Below are 18,143 nucleotides of genomic sequence, written 5' to 3' on the forward strand. Positions count from 1 at the left end.
GCTTGCTGTTCTCTGTTGTTATAGAGGTTCTTGGTTTCAGAGAAAGCAAAGTATGATGAATATCTGCCTGGGATTTGTCTGTCTGTCTCCAGATCTCACTTGTTATAACATCCTTCACACAGCTCACACCCCTAATTAATAGCTATAAACTATTCAGGGGATGGAGAAATTAACAGAATTTAATCTAGTGTCAGATGCCAATTTACTAGGCCTGATATATGAACAGTAATTAATGGTGTGGAGGCTTGTGATTAGCTACAAAAAATGGAGGCCATCACTTCATGTAGTGCTTCTCACACCTTCCATGGGAAGACAGAGAAAACAGGAGGAGAAAAACAATCACAAACCTTCGTATGAAACTTGGGAGAACTACCTAAACCTGTACAGCTCCCAGTGGAATGAAGCAGCAGGGGATGAGGAGGCAGCGGGGCTGTTTTCCTGCTTTGTTGCTGACTCATTAGCAATTAGAGCACTTGGCTCTGAAGCGCAGGTACCCATGGGCAGCAAGTGGAGTGGCCGGTGTTAGGCTTTCCTTGCGTGAGTTTGGGCAGCTCCAGCCTGGGTAAGGGCAGGAGCTGTGCTCCATGTCACTGCTCCGTACTTCAGGCTCTCAGCAGTAATTGAGAGAAGTGTTGCTGGCTGGCAAAGGAAAATGACTCCGAAGTCATCAGATGACAATAAAGTTGTGCAGTGCAATTGGCTTTCGTACTGAATCTGCTCTTAGTTGTTCCTCCTGTTTCTGAGGTCCCTGGGGACAAGCCTCTTGCAGCCGGCTTTTGGAAAAGAAAGGCCCGTCAGAACCCCATCCCCTGGTCGTATTTGATGAGTGGAGGCTTAAAGAAAAATGTGTGTCACAGCTCGCATCTCTACGACAGCCACAAAACATTGGCTGCATGCCTCGCTTTGGCAAATATTGAGGGAGAAACCTGCTTCTCGTGCTATATCGGGTGCTGCAGCGCTCCCTGGGCTGTCAGCAGAAAGCTGTGGAGTTGTCATGGTTACTCGCTTCCCTGGCCTTGGTTTGCATTCCAGCGTCGTTGCACGTTCCTGCTAGAATGGCTCCTAATTGTCCTGACTCAGTTGCTAACGAAGCTGATGTTTCATATGTGGACAGAAATGGGCTGGCTGGCGGCTGGGTGCTGGAGCTGGTGGACAATGTGTAGAATTGCTCCTTATTATTGTATTTGTTTGGAGTTAGTGCTGAGTTCGGGCTAAATGGCTGCGCTTACCCAGAGAACAGGTGGCTCAAATTGCCACCAGGCACCGGTCTGCATAGTAAACAGAAGAGTTCTGCTCGGCTGTGACAACGAGGAGAAAAACTATTTCCTCAGGAGCAATTTGTCTGGGAAATCGAACTCCTTTTTCTTCCTGCAGAGTACTTGCAGGCAGACTGTGATTTCCGCAAAAAGATATATTTTTTGAAAAATGTCAGTAAGCTGCACGCACGCTCTCTGTTCCCTGCTCTGGCAGCCCTCACCGCGCTGCTTCCCCATGGCTGGGCAGGGAACCGCGTGCTGCCGCTCCGCTGCCTCGCTCAGAGAGAATCACCAGTGTGACAGCTCAGAGATAGAAATGTAAAACCACATATAAACAGTATTACCACAGGATGGTTTCAGTTTATAACCTTGTGCGTGAACTAACTCTACAAGAAGCCACTGAGCCAGGAAAGAAGCGGATTTATCCCAGTTTTATGCTTGAGAACACCTGAATCACAGAGAGGGGAGCACGGAAGGGTGACGGTGCTGCAACATCCGTGTTGGTCACAACGACAGTGGCTGTAGTGGGGAGACAGGAGGGTGGCAGGCTCCTGTTTGTGCCTGGAGAGGGCCTGCCTTGTGCAGGTTTAGAGCCTGATCCGATGCTGAAGTTGTCCGCACGTACTGCTTGATTGGATTTTCCTGACCTCTAAACAACAAAGACTTGCTCTGAGTCAGACTTTGCAGACCATGGCTGCGGGGTGGAGTGGGAGGAGTGCAATAATGGGATTTGGGACTTTTTGCGTTGGGCCATGTGGGACGGTTGGGAATGGTTGCAGAAAATTTCTGCAGAGGCCCTTGGGCGATGTGCTAGGAGGCTGCAGGGTTTTCCCACCTGTCTGACACACGTGGGGAGGGGACTGCCCTCCCAGCACCACATCTATCAGGACAAATGCTGCTCCTCACTTGCTAATCACTGGCAGGGTACCAATCAGTTACAGCAGCAAGCTTTACTGCCACTTTTACCTGATTTAAGCGATGTTTTTTTCCTGACCCAGTGGATATATCCATGGTGCTTATTCTGGACATAACTACGCGTTGGAGGTGCACTGGCACAAGGCTGTGGCGTTCAGCACACAGACTGGGAGCTGCACAGAAGCTGAACAGCACCAGCCCACTTGGTTCTGCATTGCTGAGGCACAGTGGCAAAACAACTGGTTAGCAGAGGTAACAGCAAAGAGTCTGATCTCTAGAAGCCTGTTCCAAAGTGGGACGGAGCTTCCCAAGGCTTTTGGCAGAACGTTTTGAACGCAGGTCTCCTAGATGAGGCAATTTCAGATAGCATTTATTTAGACATCTGGGATGAAGCCGGCAACATCAGCCACTACAAATCCTACTAACTGTGCTACGTAACGAGCCATCTGGACACAGCCCCCAGCCCGGCCTTCCAGCAGGTGGGGAGAGGAGGCACCACAGTCCTGGAGCAGCCACGGAGCCCTCTGGGGGGGATCGGTCAGGTTCTTAAGCACTACGGGCACTACCTGGTCAGGACTGGGACGTGATGGACTGCAGACATCTGGTAGTTTGATGTAGTTTGGGAGCCAGGGACTTTGAACTAGCTGAACTGGTGGAGGATGCCACTTGCTTTTGTGGGTGGTATGAAGGAGAAGAGGACGGATCCCTGTTTGGTTGGTTTCTTTTCCCTGATTTGTATTATGGAATGTGGCAAACAGGACAAAGAGGAGGAAGAGGTACCTACTCCAGAAAAACTGAAGTTTCTTCTTTAAAAATAAAAGTAAAAAATCTCTTCTCCCTGTCAGAAACTGTTAACTATCAACAACAACAAAAACATATTCCACCCAGATTCATTGTGGTTGAAAAAAACATGTTTTTTAAATGTCAGCCAGCTCCAGTTTTAACCTTATTGTTTCTCTCTCTCCTCAAGTTCCCAACCCCATCCCCTGCTGGGAACTGAGTCATGTTCTGTCGCTGAGCTCTCCTTAGACAGCTCAGCTCTGCTCGAGTCACTTTTTCTGGCCGTTCTGTTCCACGCTTTGAAGTTCGCTAACCCACCTCCAAAATTTAGGGTGTCAGCTGAAAAACAGAACATTTCAAAGCTGACTCCCCTGCTCTGTAGAAAATCAATTATTATAATGGCCTTGTTATTGACAGGTGTGTGGGCCGCCTTTCTCATGGGTAAGACGATGACATAAATCCAGCATTAAGCATTCTCTTCGTCACCATCTTCCCTCTCCAGCAGCTCTGCTGACTGCAGTCCTGTTTTCCATGCCTCTGGGAGTGACGGCTGGGTCTGGAACAGGCTGTTTCTAGCGTGCCTCTTATGGAACAATCAGAAAGATATTTGCGTCCTTACTCTTCCTTTTGGCTTAAGCCCCTTTTCAGCATCTCCATAGTTACCTCTTCGTCCGCCCGCAGTCGCAGCTGCCTGTGTGCAGCCACCTCGCCAGCAGTCCTTGTGGTCTGGAATAACCTTCCTCCATCTATTTCCTCTCGGCGACTTCCATCTGAAGATGTGGCTTCTCCCTCCCCGCCTCGTTGCTGTCTCCTGCTGTTAGCAGCTCTGTGATTGAGTGCTTTAATTCACCCGCCTGGCAACGCGTCCGCTGCTCTGCTCCACCTAGGCTGTGCCATCCACTCCTTGATAGCCTACGTTGCACTTTTCAGTCCTGTGCTGCGGTTTTATGTGATAGCTGCTATGCAAAAACATTTGTCCTGGGTGGACCTTTCCTATCCTAAACATGGGTGGTTGGCTCTTCCCTGGGAGAGTGCAGATCGTCCATGTAAACCATGGGAGAGCAGCGTGCTCTTCTGGGACCTGGCTGCACCAAGCTCCAAGGCCGTGTCTATTACATTATCTGGCAGCCTCAGCCGTGCATTTTTCTACTACCTCACTCAGGTGGGAACAGCATTGTGGCTTGGGGTCGTGTTTGCAGTGGCTAACTTGTAAACAACGAAGTGTTTTGCTGTCAAAGGAGCAGCATGCTCAGCAGCTGCTCCTCGCTGCCTCTGCTCCTCCTTCCTAGGGCTGCAAAGTGGGAGCTGTGCTCAAGCCAGCTCTGATACTTGTCTGCTTCTTCATGTTGCATCTGAACTGCAGGCTGAGCGGCAAGAGGGACTCCAGCAATACGTGAATTACAAAGTCGTTCAATTGTCAAGCCTTTTAAGTGTCAAGTTCTCCTTTAAACCCAGAGACTGTGACATTCAGTAAAGAACAGCATCGTTTCAATGTCAGGAAGGTCTATTCTTAGCACATCAGTCAAAAAGAAAAAAAGTCTTTCGGGGGTGGAGGGGAGCAACCAAAAAACAATTTTGCCAAAATGAGCCGTGTCAGAAATGATCAATTCATCCTCCATTCAGAGTGACCTGGTCCTTGCTGTGTGCCAGAGGACAAAATTTGATGACACAGCACAATAAATTAAGATTACCAGATCTTCTTGTAATTAATTCTCTTGCACTGCAGGTTTGGCAAGGAATAATTTATCTCTGAGGTGATTAAAGCACCAGTGGTGGTTGTTTTTTTATTTTTTCTTTCCTTGTTGTTCTCCCCTTTTTTCCCCCTCCCTTTCTTTCTTTTAGGAACACTTTTCCTCAGTTAGTAGAAGAATAGGTGCTGGTGGTAACAACCCCCCTTGTATTTTACTCATGCTATTTAAATGCCTTTTCCTCAGTATGAGTTATGAACAAAATAATAAACCTGATCCGTAACCTACTCTTCAAATGTACCTGATGTTGTAACAGGTACGATTCTTGGAAGAAACTGAAGTTCTAAAGCACTCATCATAACACCCTAAAATTATTTACTCCTCAACTAAAAGAGAAGAAGAATTTATTTAGCACCCTAGAACCTTAGGAAGATGTCTGTGTTATTTCTTCCAAGCGGTGTCTCCTAACTCTGCTCACAGAGATGCTGTTGGTGGGCGTATTCAAGGGCTGAGAAGGTGCAAAGAGCTTTCTCCAGCCTTCTTGAAAAAGCCAAGTAAATGTCTTTGTATCTTTAATTAGATGGGAACAGAGTTCTATTACTAAAATTTTCTTATGGCTGAAGAAGAAACTGAGTCCTCTGGAGGGTGATGCTGGTAACGGACTTGTTCCAACACAGACCCTCTCTGTGCCCATCCTGACCATCTCCAGAGAGACATCGCGGCATCACTGTCATCAGTGTGCTTCTGTCTCTCTTGCTCTCCTTAGTATTCATGCAGTGATGATCATGTGCAAATTACTCACACTTTTGACTTGAGAAAACTTTCTTAGCCCAGAAATTCATCCAATATCAAGGGAATTAGAAATTCAAATGGGGAGAAATCATACACTATGTGTCAATACAGCAGACCTTATAAAAGCTGCAGTCAATCATATTGGCATCAAAGGTGGCGGTGGCACGTTTCCTTGCCACCAGGTGCACTGCAGTCCAACAATAAAGGAAAAAATGAATCAGAACAAAAACCTTTGGTATTCTGTCTGCCCGGGACAGCGTCAGCCACAAGCACTGATCTGGAGTCAGCTCTGGAGCTTCTTTGTATTGTCATCTGTGGCTACGCACAAGTCCTGTTTGGTTATTTGTCTTGCCCATTTATCTGCCTGGGCTGTACTCTAAAGCAAGCTCTGTGTCTCAGCATATTTACGTACTGGTTCAGTAGAACAAGTGCTTTCTCTTAGTCTTCACTTATGTAACTGGGCTGTTGTGCACTGGCCCCTTAATGAACTTCTATGTGCATGTTTCTTTTTAGAAACGCTTCTTTTAGGCAATATTTAAGAGTTTTGAATGGGAGCAATTGGGGTCTCTTTTCTGTTGTTTGTTTTTCTTTTATATATATTATTATATAATATATAATATAATAAAAATTCATACGTTTGAAAACACAAAATGTGTTGCTAACTGCCGAGGAGCATTTGTCCTTATAGCTGCTTAGCAGTTACTGCATTGACCTGTAAGTTCACCGTACGAAGAAATCAGTTGTTAATGGGCTGAGGTTTTGTTGCTGGTTGTGTTGTTCTCTAAGGTTCAGGATTTATACTTTTAAATACAGACGGAATGGAGAGTTCACCTGTCTTCCAGTGATGCAAAGCTAAATTAGCTGTTAACACTGAAGTAGTAAAAGGTTGTTGTAATGCTCGTAATGCTGTCCTGTTTGTTACCTGCCAGGTTACATTTCTGCAGCCAACATCCCGATAAAGGGTGCTGTCTGCGTGCACACTGTTCAGTGAAAGAGATTTTGTTTAATTTAAAGTGGATGTAAGTGCTGCTGAAAGGTAGGAGGCTGACGCAGCTGGAGACTGGAAGCACAGAAGCTACGACCCAGGAAGCAGCTTTACAAATTCACAGAGCATTTCTCTGTGCATGAGGGAGAGAAGACAGTGTGATGAAACATCTGGTGGTCCTCAACAGAAAGGACTCAGGGCAGAGATGGAAGCTTCCAAACACACTCCCCAGTGTGGCTTTGCCCTGATCTGGAGTTTGGATTTCTTCCTCTTCTAAGTGATAATGCCAAACCTAATGCAGATATAAATGTAAATCCCAGCACCGATTTACGGAGCCTGTAATTCATTCCTGTGCGATTCTGCCTCTCTGTTACTCTGCTTATGTGCTTTGCCTGCCAGATGTTGTGGTTTTGTAGGTCTTGTATCTCAGCGCTCTGCTGTCAGCTCCCTGAGATGCGAGCAGTAGGCAGGACCCAGCTGCTTGCCCCCAGCAGAAATGGCACATCTTGCTGCTACTGTTCGCCAGCAGATCCCCTGGGTCTTGAATTTCTGGCAGACAGAATTCCATCGGGAGAACTAAACCAAACCTTTAGCGTACAGTTATTGTAAAAACCTGATTCTGGTTTTGTTGTAATTTAGCAGGCTGAAATGGAGTTATAATAATCTGTCATACTTTGAGTGAATCAGTAGGTTTATACTGGTAAAAACAGAATATCCGGTAATCCCCTAGCATTTCCAGGTTGTAGGGTTTTGTTTGCTTGTTTTTTTTTTTGTATTCTCAGTGTATTTTTTCTATGTTAGGGGTGTGTGTAGCTGATAACTATGTGTTTCTGGGTGTGTGTCTTCAAACCTCCAGGGCAGAGAGGCAGCAGGAACCAGACAGCCAGAAATATCAACAGCTCCCTTTAGTGACTTAGGGGGCGCTTAGGGTGCCTCTATATGTACGTATTTGTTTCTCACGTCTGTGACAGAGTGAGCAATAAAAGCCGTATTGCTTCTGACAACGAGAGTCCAGGGTTCAAGTCCATGTTCAGGTGGTGATAATTTATTTTTTATACTTTAGTGGGTGATATTGGTGGGAGGGGGATGCTTGGATCAGATATCCTGGTCTATAAACCACCCTTTATGGCCCTACGATGTGTAGCATGTCCAGTACCCAGCTTGTGCTGGGGTGTGGGTTTCGGCTTACCTTCTGCGCTCTCCTCTTGTCGGCCCGCTGGTTCTGGTGGTAAATTCGGCTGAAGTTGGAGACAATGACCGGAACGGGCAGAGCAATGACCAGCACCCCGCTCAGGGAGCAAATGGAGCCAAATATCTTCCCGGCAATTGTCTTGGGCACCATGTCACCATAACTAGAGGGGAAAGAACAAAAAAGGGGAAGCCCCTCCTTCAGACCAGTGCGGTGGCACCAAAAGCCTGTTCAGGTTCTCTGAGCAAGCAGCAGCGTGGGTGTCCAGGTGAGACAATAAAACAGAAACCTGCCATACAAGCAACACGTCCTGTGGATTTACACCACGTTCTGGCAATGGATTGAGCTACACCAAAGAAGGGTGCCCTGGCTGCAGAATGCCTGTGCCAGCCCAGGCAGTGGCTCAGCATGTTAAATTCATGCCCTCGCTCATTCAGCACCTACCTCTCCATGTCAATGAGCTCTAACAAAGTTTGTCTGCGTGTACGTCTGCTTGTGACCAGTTCATGTATTTTCATTCCCTTGTATCGAGGTGCAAATGAGGACTGACTGACGCTTGTGTTTAAAGACGCGGCAGTTTCCTCGCCATCTATGCATTCAGAAATATGGGGTGCAATAAAGTCTGCATTCGGTAATGAATGAATTCTCAGGAGTGAGTCCAGCTGAAAAATGTTAAGACAAACTTCTGCACTGAGGCTGACCCAGCAATCTTTTCATTAACTATTGTAATATGTATGTTAAATAATACCGGCAGAATCGGAGATGAAATAATCCATTTTCTGCAGATGGGAGATCCTGCTGGCTTAGGTTTTTTAGGTTGCACATGATAAATCACTGCTCTGAGTGCTTTTTTTTCTGTCTATGTTTTCACTCTGCAAATTGCAAAAGCCCTTTGTAGTGGTTTTATACTTAAGCTTTAACATTTCCTTCTGTAAAGGTAACCGATGTGCTTATGGCCACTCGGCAGTGCAATAGGAGCGAGTGTGGCACTTGTTCCATAACGCTGTGTTACAGTGAAGGTAACTGGGATTTTGCATTTTGATTTACAGTTTGGCCTGACACAATCCCCGTGTTTTATGCCAGGTGATGGGACCTCTTAATTCTAACCGACCGCGCCGTTGCTGACAGCTCTCCCGTCTCGCAGCACAGCCTCTGATACCCAGTCGGGCAGCAGCTGCTGGCAGTGCAAACGTTGCTGCCCTGCCTTCAGCAGATGCAGAGGAAACCTCCGCAGGAGGCTCGTTCTCCCCTGCCGTTTACCCTCTTGAAGCGACTTCAATGCTTTCTTCTGCACATGGTTGATAGGCAAATAAAAACCCATCCAGAAAGCTGGAGGTGGGCTGTGCTGCGTTCTGATCATGTAACAAAGAGCTCGTTTGTAGCTAATGCCCTCAGAGTATGGTAGGAGCACGATTAGCGCAGCCGCTGCCTGAATTTCCAGGAATTGTTTCAGGGAGCCAGTTATTGCGTGCTTGTGTGCAAGGGTGTATTAACATCCGAATTCAGGGAAGTGATTTTCAGCTGGAGGAAAGGGAAAAGCAAATGGCCAAATAACAGGTTTTTTTGTTTGTTTTTGTGCGTGTGTCTGTGTGTTTTTTAGAGGGGTTGACACCAAACTGGCTGTGTGCAAGCCTCTGGAGTACAGGAATTCCCAAAGCACCTTTGGGGCTCAGGAGGTCAGGCAAAATCCCACTGCAAGCAGGTTTGTCTGATCTGGTCACAGCCAGGAGTGGAAGGGAGGACCTAGGCACTGCAGCCTGCTGAAATGTTGTAGAGGACAGGGAAATGATGCTGAAGTCTGGGCCTGAGGAGGATGTCCCTTGTTTCAGGGAGCTTGAGATCTGGAAGGCTTCTGGTTGCTATCAGATGGCGTTTGGGATTTCCATGCTTTTCTTTGGGGTATTCTGGTGTTTGATGGAGCAAATACCGAAAATTAAAGTGATTTATAGCTGAGGTTTTATTTTTCAGACATCACTAGCTAATGCTTAATTATTCCAAGCAGAATCCTTCTCCTGTGCTCACCTGCCCTGTGCGCACTCGCGCTCAGTGTGCTGCAAATCGATGCCGTGCTATTTACGTCTGTTAACTTCCCAGCTGCTGCTGCTTTATGCAAAGATAGTTTAAAAGCTCTTGCTAAGTGACAAGGTCTTCTGCCTCATTTAACACTGTTCTAAAAAAATCTTTCTCACTTTTTTTTGCTACTGCCCCTTAACACGATAGGGCTGACAAATTAATCATATGCCTCAAACATGATCTCAGTGACCTGGAGTATGGAGAGAAAGCCCTTCTGTGCATTTGGAGGAAGTATAATAAGAAGCGTCTGCCTCTTGGTCTGCCTTGTTGAGTTTTGTTCTTACACACAGACTGAGAGTTACCTCATTACTTGGGACTTCAGAGAAGTTGCTTTAAAACAGGCAGGATCTCGGAGTGTGGAGACTGATTTTTCTGGGGAGGTGCAGGACTTTATTTGCAAAACTGTTGGGAAAGAGACAGTGATGGGAAATTTTGCACTGGCTGGAGTAGGCTGTGCAGGAACGAGACCTAGAATTTCTCCGCTCTGACACTGACTCCTCTGGATCTACTGCAGAATTACTTGCGGAGAGGATGTGCTGGGTTGGTCACTGGGGGCTGCATGGCACGGCACGCGTTCGCAGCCATGATTCTGCCTTTCCTGGGCTACTGACCTGCAGTGCAAGTGTCAGTGGTACTTGGAAGTGTCTTGGCTTTGTGCTCAGAGTAAAATCCAGCTATGCTTCTGGGGAACTTGGGCTATTTTTAGATGACCTATTCTTAAAAAGAAAAATCCATTCAGACTTCTAAGGACCAGGGTTACCTCCAGGTGTGTGCCCCTGGGGTATGTGGGTCAGTGCAGAGCATGGGCATTACTCAGAAAGCTGCAGGACAGATTGTTCTGTGTACCCCTGCCTCCTGGATGTCTTACGATAAGCAAGAAGAGCAGGGAGGAATACAAAACTGGCAATGTTCAGACCTGAATTGCATTTTAGCAGTGGGGAAGGAGCACGGTGCAGGATGGCTCCAGGCACAGTGGCTTGGGGAGCTTGGAGCAGTGGCTGCTGCAGTGTTAAATGCTGGGGTGACAATTTATTTTTGTCCTGAATGCTACCACAAGTGCTAATGGCCACGTGGCATATTTATAACAGATATAGTGCCAAATAATCTCAAATATTGTATTTCAGTTAGTACTAATTGAGCATTTTAAAACCAACGTTTTTTAAAATGGAATGAGAGAACCCAGCTTGCCTATTAATTTGTTTAGTACAAGGCAACTTGTCACCTAAAAAATTTCTGCTACAGAAGGTGCATTTTAAGCAATTCATCAATAAGCTCATTAGAGCAGTAAGAAGATAAAAGAGTTAGGAAATGATTAACATTCAGAGGGCCTAACAGGATGTTAGAGCCTGTGATGCAAACAACAGGGGCTGCAAATTCAGTACATTTTCCTGTGACCTTTAGGAAGTCATTTCAGCTTTTGGGACCTCAGCTCCCCCTTGATGAAATGGCACTTGGTTATTTACTCCTCGCCTGCTTGGTGAGATGAGGCATCAAGTTCCTCAGAGCCCTAACTGCCCCACATGCTGAATGTCCCCAGCACCCAGCAGTGCCGCTCCGTTACAAATTTTACTAATGCGAGGTGGTTGTACAGAGAGCTGGAGTAAACAGCCTGCCTGTGGCTCCAGGCATGCCCAGGGATAAATGCTGAGAATTGGCTAGGTTAGATGCAGAACATGCCTAGAGATAAACATATTTCTTATTTATTTTGCCAGGAATCCAGTTAGATGGCAACAGATTTGAGCAGTTTTCAGTTGCTGGATTTGTTGTTCTGCTTGCTGCCCGCTCTAGGGGAGCTGCCCCTGCTGGGGTGCATGAGGGTGAGGGACCTTTAGGAGGGGCTGCCCTTGCTGTCGTGGTACCCCCAGTGCTCGGTGCACTGAGAGTGATTCTGCAGTTCCTACACATTTATCCCATGCTTAAAATGACCTGGCTGCTATTTCTTCTGTTTTCTTCTCCCAATGTCCCTTCAAAGCCACGTTTCCTTCCAAGGAAGCTCTGTGATCACTGAGGCTCTTACCCACGCATCATGTAAAGTGCAAGTAAAGCCTTAAACAAAGCATTGGGAAATTACCTTTAAATGGTCACTATAGACTGGAAAAGACTATGAATGTAGAGTTTTCTTATTTTATTTATTTGTATTGGACCTTCTTTGTACTTCGGATATAAAAGGGGTCGTATGTCATTCACCCTAATTAGTAGCTATTAGCCTTGACAACTTAATGTGCTGTTGTTTTTCTCCCTGTCAGTACAGAAAATAGAGGTCACTGCTTCTGAGTTCTGGTTTTAGCAGTAGAGGTGTCTGGACACTGCTTAGCTCCTCCAGCTGGAGACAGCAATAAATAAGGTGCTGAACAGCTCATCAAATGACTCACTCTAAAAATAGACTCCCAGCAGCATCTCTGATGATCCTTTCTCTGTGCAGCGTTCACAGCCCTACAAACAGGGAATTGTCAAAAAGCTGGAAGATTGTGTAGTACGGGGACGTTAGAAGGAGCTACAGCAGTAACGGCTCTGCGGGGACGGTGAAAGAACTTTGCAGAGGATGCTCTTTTCCAGCAGCCTGTTTTATTTGCCAGCTTTTCAGGCAGTGTGTGTATAAAGCATGCACCTGGGGAGGGGCTTAACATTCATAAAATTCTGTTGTTGCGTGGTTATTGTTTCCTCTGGTTCCTCTGGATGCAGGGGAGGTAAGATGGCAGTTGCTGACTGATAAACCTGTATCCCAGCACCTTCCCTCTTACTAAAAGACATATTTTGGGGCAGAGGGAGGCCACAAAGAGTAAGCAGAGGTTTTCTTTAAAGTGTTTTGTGGACATAGACTGAGTGTCAACAAGGGTAGTTTGGAGCATTGTCAGCTTTTCAAATACTCTAAGCCTAGGAAGGCCGCGATGCGCCGGTGAATGCCCGAGGAGCCTGATGTGAGACTTGTGCCTCCTGAAAGAGCGTGCTGTAAACAGATCCACGACGGCTTTGGAGCAAGCAAATCTATAAACAGGCTGTCAAATGACAGACTTGAACAGCAAATCAGCTGTGTCTGGGGAAGTACAGAGCCTATTTCATGCTAGGTTTCTTTTACATTAAATACCCTTATTTTCTGCCTTGTTTTGAGGTGGGCAGCTCCCCAGGTGGGTATTCAACTTCTGCAAGGTTTGGCTTGGTTTTGTACCGGTATTTTCTTTTTCCCTGGCATGTTTTATTTCTTAATGTCTACATGGATGCTCTCATCCTCCCTAGATATTCTGCTGGATTTACAACCAACAGCTGAGCTGCGAGGGGATGAGTTCTGTGGATGTGTGTCCATGCTAGCAATGGGTGCTTATTAGCTTCAGTGCTTAGATTAGTTGGGATTTTTTGGAAAGTTGTTGGCAGTTACCTAGTAGGAGGGGTTGAGGTAATGTTGAGGAATGATTTCTCTGAGGAGATGCAAGTTCTGCTGCTTCTCTACCTGCGAGCATCAGAAAGGAAGGCAGATTTTCCTCACGGCTTGCTCAGGGAGGAATTCTCCTGGGCAGCCCATCCCAACCCTCCTCTAAGCCATGTGAAGGGATCAGGCTGACTTAGGGGCAGTGGTAGCTTGCTCGTTCCTGTCCTTGCACAAGAAAGGTGACCAAACTGGGAAGGTCTCTGATAGCAACTGTTAGCATAAATGTTCCTTACAGCAGCAGCAGAGGCTGCCTAAAGAAATGGGAATGTTTATGTAGACTCGGGAATAAACCCGGTACGTTATTTAAGACACTGAGGGTTGAGAATACTCAATGTATGCACACACTGGTTCCGTTTATTCTTTCTGTCTTGGATCAACTTCTCAGCCTGTAGGCTGTTAAAACAGATGGTCTGAATTCGGGTAACATTCAGACCTTGAGTTGAAGCTAAAAATGGAATTTCATTGGCAAGGAAAGTAGGTCAGAAAGCTAAAGCCCCTAGTCCTAAAATGATGAAAGGCTTCTAATCAAGAGTCCTCTATTACCATTCATTAAAAGGAGCAGGGGAGGAATCACTGTTAGGGACCACGGTGAGAGCACAAGCCCCCTGCATCCTGCAAGGAGCCCAGCAGCTCTGCAGCTGTGCTGGTGCCGGAGATGTGTGACCGCTGCCCCGGGGCTCCTTGCTGCAGGGGGACACGAGCGGCTTTGTCTGCATCAGCCGCAGGGAGGAGAGCTGCTCTGCACATCTTCTGTTAATACCTTCCACACTAATAATCCTTTCCACACTGATTCTGTCATCCACCTGACTCAGGTTCTGTGACTTCATCACCCCTGCAGGCTGTGACTCCGCTGCACCCAAGGCTGCCAGGCAGAGATTTCTTTGCTCATTGGGTGCCAACACTTGGAAATCTCCCCTCCTTGTAGCCAGTGGGGCTTATTCAGAGCAAATGGGGAATTTCTTCCCTTTAACACAGCAGTCCCAGCTCAGCACATTGCTTCAGCCCTTGCTTTGTGTTAAGCACATGCTTAATTCCTGTTCAATTAAAAGATGGCAACGTACTTGTTCATATATTCTTTAAATGTTACTGAGATGCACTTGTTCTTTATGTTTTGCAAACCCAAGCTAAAGTACCGTCATTACTCCTTGCCCTTTCCCCCCAGCCTACTGCTAGGAATTAAATTTCTCTGAATTGAGAATTGCTTGCATTACAGCTCTGCCAGCAAATGCGTTTTTAGAGAGAGTGTCAGAGACCTCCTGTTTCCTCTCCCTGAACGTTGACGTGGAGCATCTGCCTTGGTCTCCGGCTGTCATTGTCACAGTGGCAGGTAGCAAAAGTAGGGAGTGAAATCTGAACCATCCCACTGATCTGTTCAACTCAGAAATCATGCAGGGTAATTGTCTACTGCTTACCAGAAATAGCAATTTACACCGTCATTAAATCTCATTAAAGAAAAATAGATGTTTTCTTTTTTATGGTATCTCATGTTTCTACATGACCATCTAATAAAGCACTAGCTAATTTTTCCATGAGAAGGAAAACTTAAACTGTTGATTTAACAATTATTTAGAGAAAAAGGGGAATTGAATTTCATGTAGAATCAATATAAGAAAAACTGAATTTCACTTTGCAGCAAATACCTCCAGTCTTAACCTCCACGCTGTACCATCTGTAATGTATATTCATTCAGCTCTTCAGGGGAAGCTTTATTCTTTCTAGTTCTCACAAAGCTGATGTATCTAGCAAAAAGTGAACTCAGTTTTCTTTTTCCTCATGCATCGCCAAGCAGCTAAGCTGTCATCTAAGTTTTTGATCCTCAAATCTCAGTTTCTATACTGATAGATGCATCAGAAAAAGCTCTTTGATTTTTTTCTTCCATTTTTTTTGGTCAGCCTGCTGAACTTACAGCCTTTTTTGTTAGACAAATCTTTCTCCATTTGCCAGAGCTAATTTGGATTTGAAATGTATTGAGAAGACAACAGGCAACACCAAAGATTTTGTCTGAGTGGTGATTTTTCAGAGCAGATGTCCCAGCTCCTGCCCAAGCCCCAGCAGGACGGCTATGCTGGTGGTGCTGGGATGTGCTGCTGCCATGGGTAGTCCAGAAGTCCCTGGGTCAAGAGAAGAACACATATATGTTCACAGCAAGTGGCTGTTTAGCCTTTCAACTCACTATTATTGGTCAAGGAAAAGCTCACTGGTTTGCTGTATCAGTGGGAGTTTTTGTCGTGCATGAACAAAAAGAATCCATTTGATTCCTACTGACAAAAAGCCCACCCCTTGCTGTGTATCTTCAGATTGTAGTTTTTTTTTTTCCTGAAGGTGAAAGTATGATGTTACTTTCACAGATTCCTGTTTCCTTGGTAATTCAGGCTTTTCACCCTGAAAATGACAGCAAGTTCTTCCTTGGTCAATATTTAATTTAATTTAAATTCTAACGTGGGCACTCAGACTTAAATCCAGTAATAAGAATCGCCACCACAGGTTCCCTTTGGCCCTTAAGCCATACGGCTGCTGCACACGAGGCTGTGATGAGGCACCTTGCTTTGATCTTTTTATTTATTTATTAATTTTATTTCAATTAACCTCAGCTCTGCTGCTGCTCCTGCACGTGCAGGCGAGGGGATGGCTGTGGTGCCAGCCCTGATGCTCAGAGGTGCTGCACCAACCAGCTTGTGCCTACAGCACGCTGCAAGGAGGTACTGCACGCACGGCCACTAATTAGCTTACAGTTGAGCATTGTTATCATTTTGCTACGATGTCACTCATTTATAATTTGTCCATAAACAAACGAGGGTGTATTTTATCCAATAGAGAGAGCACACTAACTGAATTAAGGCCAATTAAATAAAGTGGAACGACAGCTTTGCAGCCACCCACTACTGAATGAGCCCTTTGTCTTGGGCTTTCTTCTTGTGACCCAAAGCAATATTTCCAACCTTTGTGTTTTCTACAGCTATCAAGCATAAGTGATACTCAGGAAATCTGAGGAGACTGAGTATCTTCTTTTATCAGAAGTCCTGAGTCTAGTTGCCTACCTGACCATCATCCGGCGTGTTAGCGACTCAGTGCTTCTCAAAAACGCTTTTAAAAAAGCATTTATTTGTTTTCATGGAAGATAAAATGTCCCGTATTGAGGTATTATTTATTTCTGCCTGTATAAACTTAGGGGCCTTTTAAATTACTTCATTCATTATTAATTCAAGATGAATCCTCATATTATTCAGAGTGAAAACCTTATACAATTACCTGATAGTAGAGTCAATTATTTTTTAGCACCTTAAAGACCCCTGTAAAAGAAATCTCTCTGGAAAACATGCAGGCTGGAGAGAGCGGTGCGTGCTCTGAGCAATTAGACTTTTCCCCTACTAGCAGGGCTGAAGGCTCCCTGCTCTGTCTTAAATTCTAAGCTGTGGTGTCAACTTATAAGAAATGTTGGGTTTTTGCTTTCATTTTATCCTCATCTGTTTCTTCTCTGTCTTTTTAAGCAGCTTGAGCATCCATGCTGAGCCATGTCACATTCCGAATGATACACATACTGTGCATTTTAATGAGCTGCTAACACTGATTATACAAAAAGCCATCTCAGAAATATTTACTGAGTCAAAAGGGAAGGGGAAAAAAAAAAGCCTATGGGGAATTAATTAGCTTTTTAAGAATTAGCTTTCTGAAAGCCTCGGATTCTGGAAAAGTTGAACTTGGAACTGGGAGTAGTTTCAAAGGAGCTCAGAAGTGAGCAGAAGGAACAGGAGTGCGTTGTAGTGGAGTGTTGCATATCACAGGCATCGCTGTGTGGCTCAGCAGACACACCATACGTATACGTACACACAGACAGGGGCTCCTGTTGCAGGTTGCTCCGGGCTGTGCAGGTTGGATTTTTACCATCCCCATGGGTGGAGGCTCCACAGCCTCTGTGGGCAAGGTCCGTCACTGTTCAGTCACCCTTGCAGTAAAAAATGGGGTGAACGCTCCAGATCTGGAGCAGCTCTCTTTGTGCAGTGCTTTTCCTGCTATGGTATTTGAAGTTTTGCTTCCACGTGGAGATAGCTGCTGGGTTTATACTGCGTAAAATAGCAGACAGATGCATAATTGAACTGATTCTCACAGCTCTTTTTGACTCTTTTTGAAGGAGTAAAGCTGTTTTAATTTTGATCATCTCCTTAGAAATTTGATTCCTTTAATTGTATTTAAGCACCTAAGCTCCTTTTTAAATAATGGTTTGAAATATTTTATATTTAAGAATAGCTATAATACTGTAAATTTGCACAGAGTTACCCTTCGATCACAAGTTCTATTTCAACAGTCCAGCAATTATGATCAAATAGCGAAGTGTATGAAGTGTGTCAGGTTTATTGGAAGGAGAGACGTGCCGCAAGTGAGAAGTATATTTCAGATCTAAAAAAAAACTGAGCTGTAACTTTTCTACGCATCCAGTTATCTGTATCTATAAAATATAGACCCACCTAATAAGTACAAGTCAACAAATACGTATTTTTTTAGTGGTATCAGAAATTCAGTTAATTCTAGCCTATGGATAGCTTTGTAAAAATTCCCTTGGTTCTAGACCAATCTCACCAACGATGATGTAAAATGGGGTAGGAAGGCAGCCCAGATTTCCAGACCCTTTAGAGGACCTGACCTCGGCTGCTGAGAACTGGGAGGGAAGGTGGGCAGAGTGCACTTGTCTTGGACTTCACCTCTGGGCAAAGCAGAATCGGGAGGAACTGAGGACTTGTGGAAATGCATTTTGGTGCTTTCATGTGTAGCAAACACAGTGCTTGAGTGTGTCCCCTTGGACTTGGATTGCCTGGCTGCTGCTGTGTTTGTTCTTATCCATAGGCTCAGCTGACTTGTAAGCAAAATGAGATCTGACTTAGGGTTAGATCTACAAAGTTAATTGGGCTCCTAAGAGGGATCACTGCAGCACTGGTGCAGGCTGAACGATATTTGCCTCTTGACACAACTAAATAACGCAGTAAATCTGGCCACAGATACTACACGTGGCTCTGACATCCACTCTGATTTTAGACTGTGGCATGCA

The 18,143-nt window shown here is 45.4% G+C and overlaps 1 protein-coding gene across 4 annotated transcripts in view; it reads right to left on the bottom strand.

The window, feature by feature from the left end:
• Positions 1-18,143, bottom strand: part of KCND3 (potassium voltage-gated channel subfamily D member 3) — a 108,281-nt gene that overhangs the window by 18,635 nt on the left and 71,503 nt on the right. For all 4 annotated transcript variants that reach the window (XM_032203187.1, XM_032203184.1, XM_032203185.1 and 1 more), the window contains exon 3: positions 7,606-7,768. In XM_032203187.1, the coding sequence (XP_032059078.1) occupies positions 7,606-7,768 (163 nt within the window). The remainder of the gene's footprint in view (positions 1-7,605; positions 7,769-18,143) is intronic.

Source organism: Aythya fuligula, chromosome 25 (genome assembly GCF_009819795.1).
Source record: "Aythya fuligula isolate bAytFul2 chromosome 25, bAytFul2.pri, whole genome shotgun sequence".
In the NCBI taxonomy this organism is placed as follows: Eukaryota; Metazoa; Chordata; class Aves; order Anseriformes; family Anatidae; genus Aythya; species Aythya fuligula.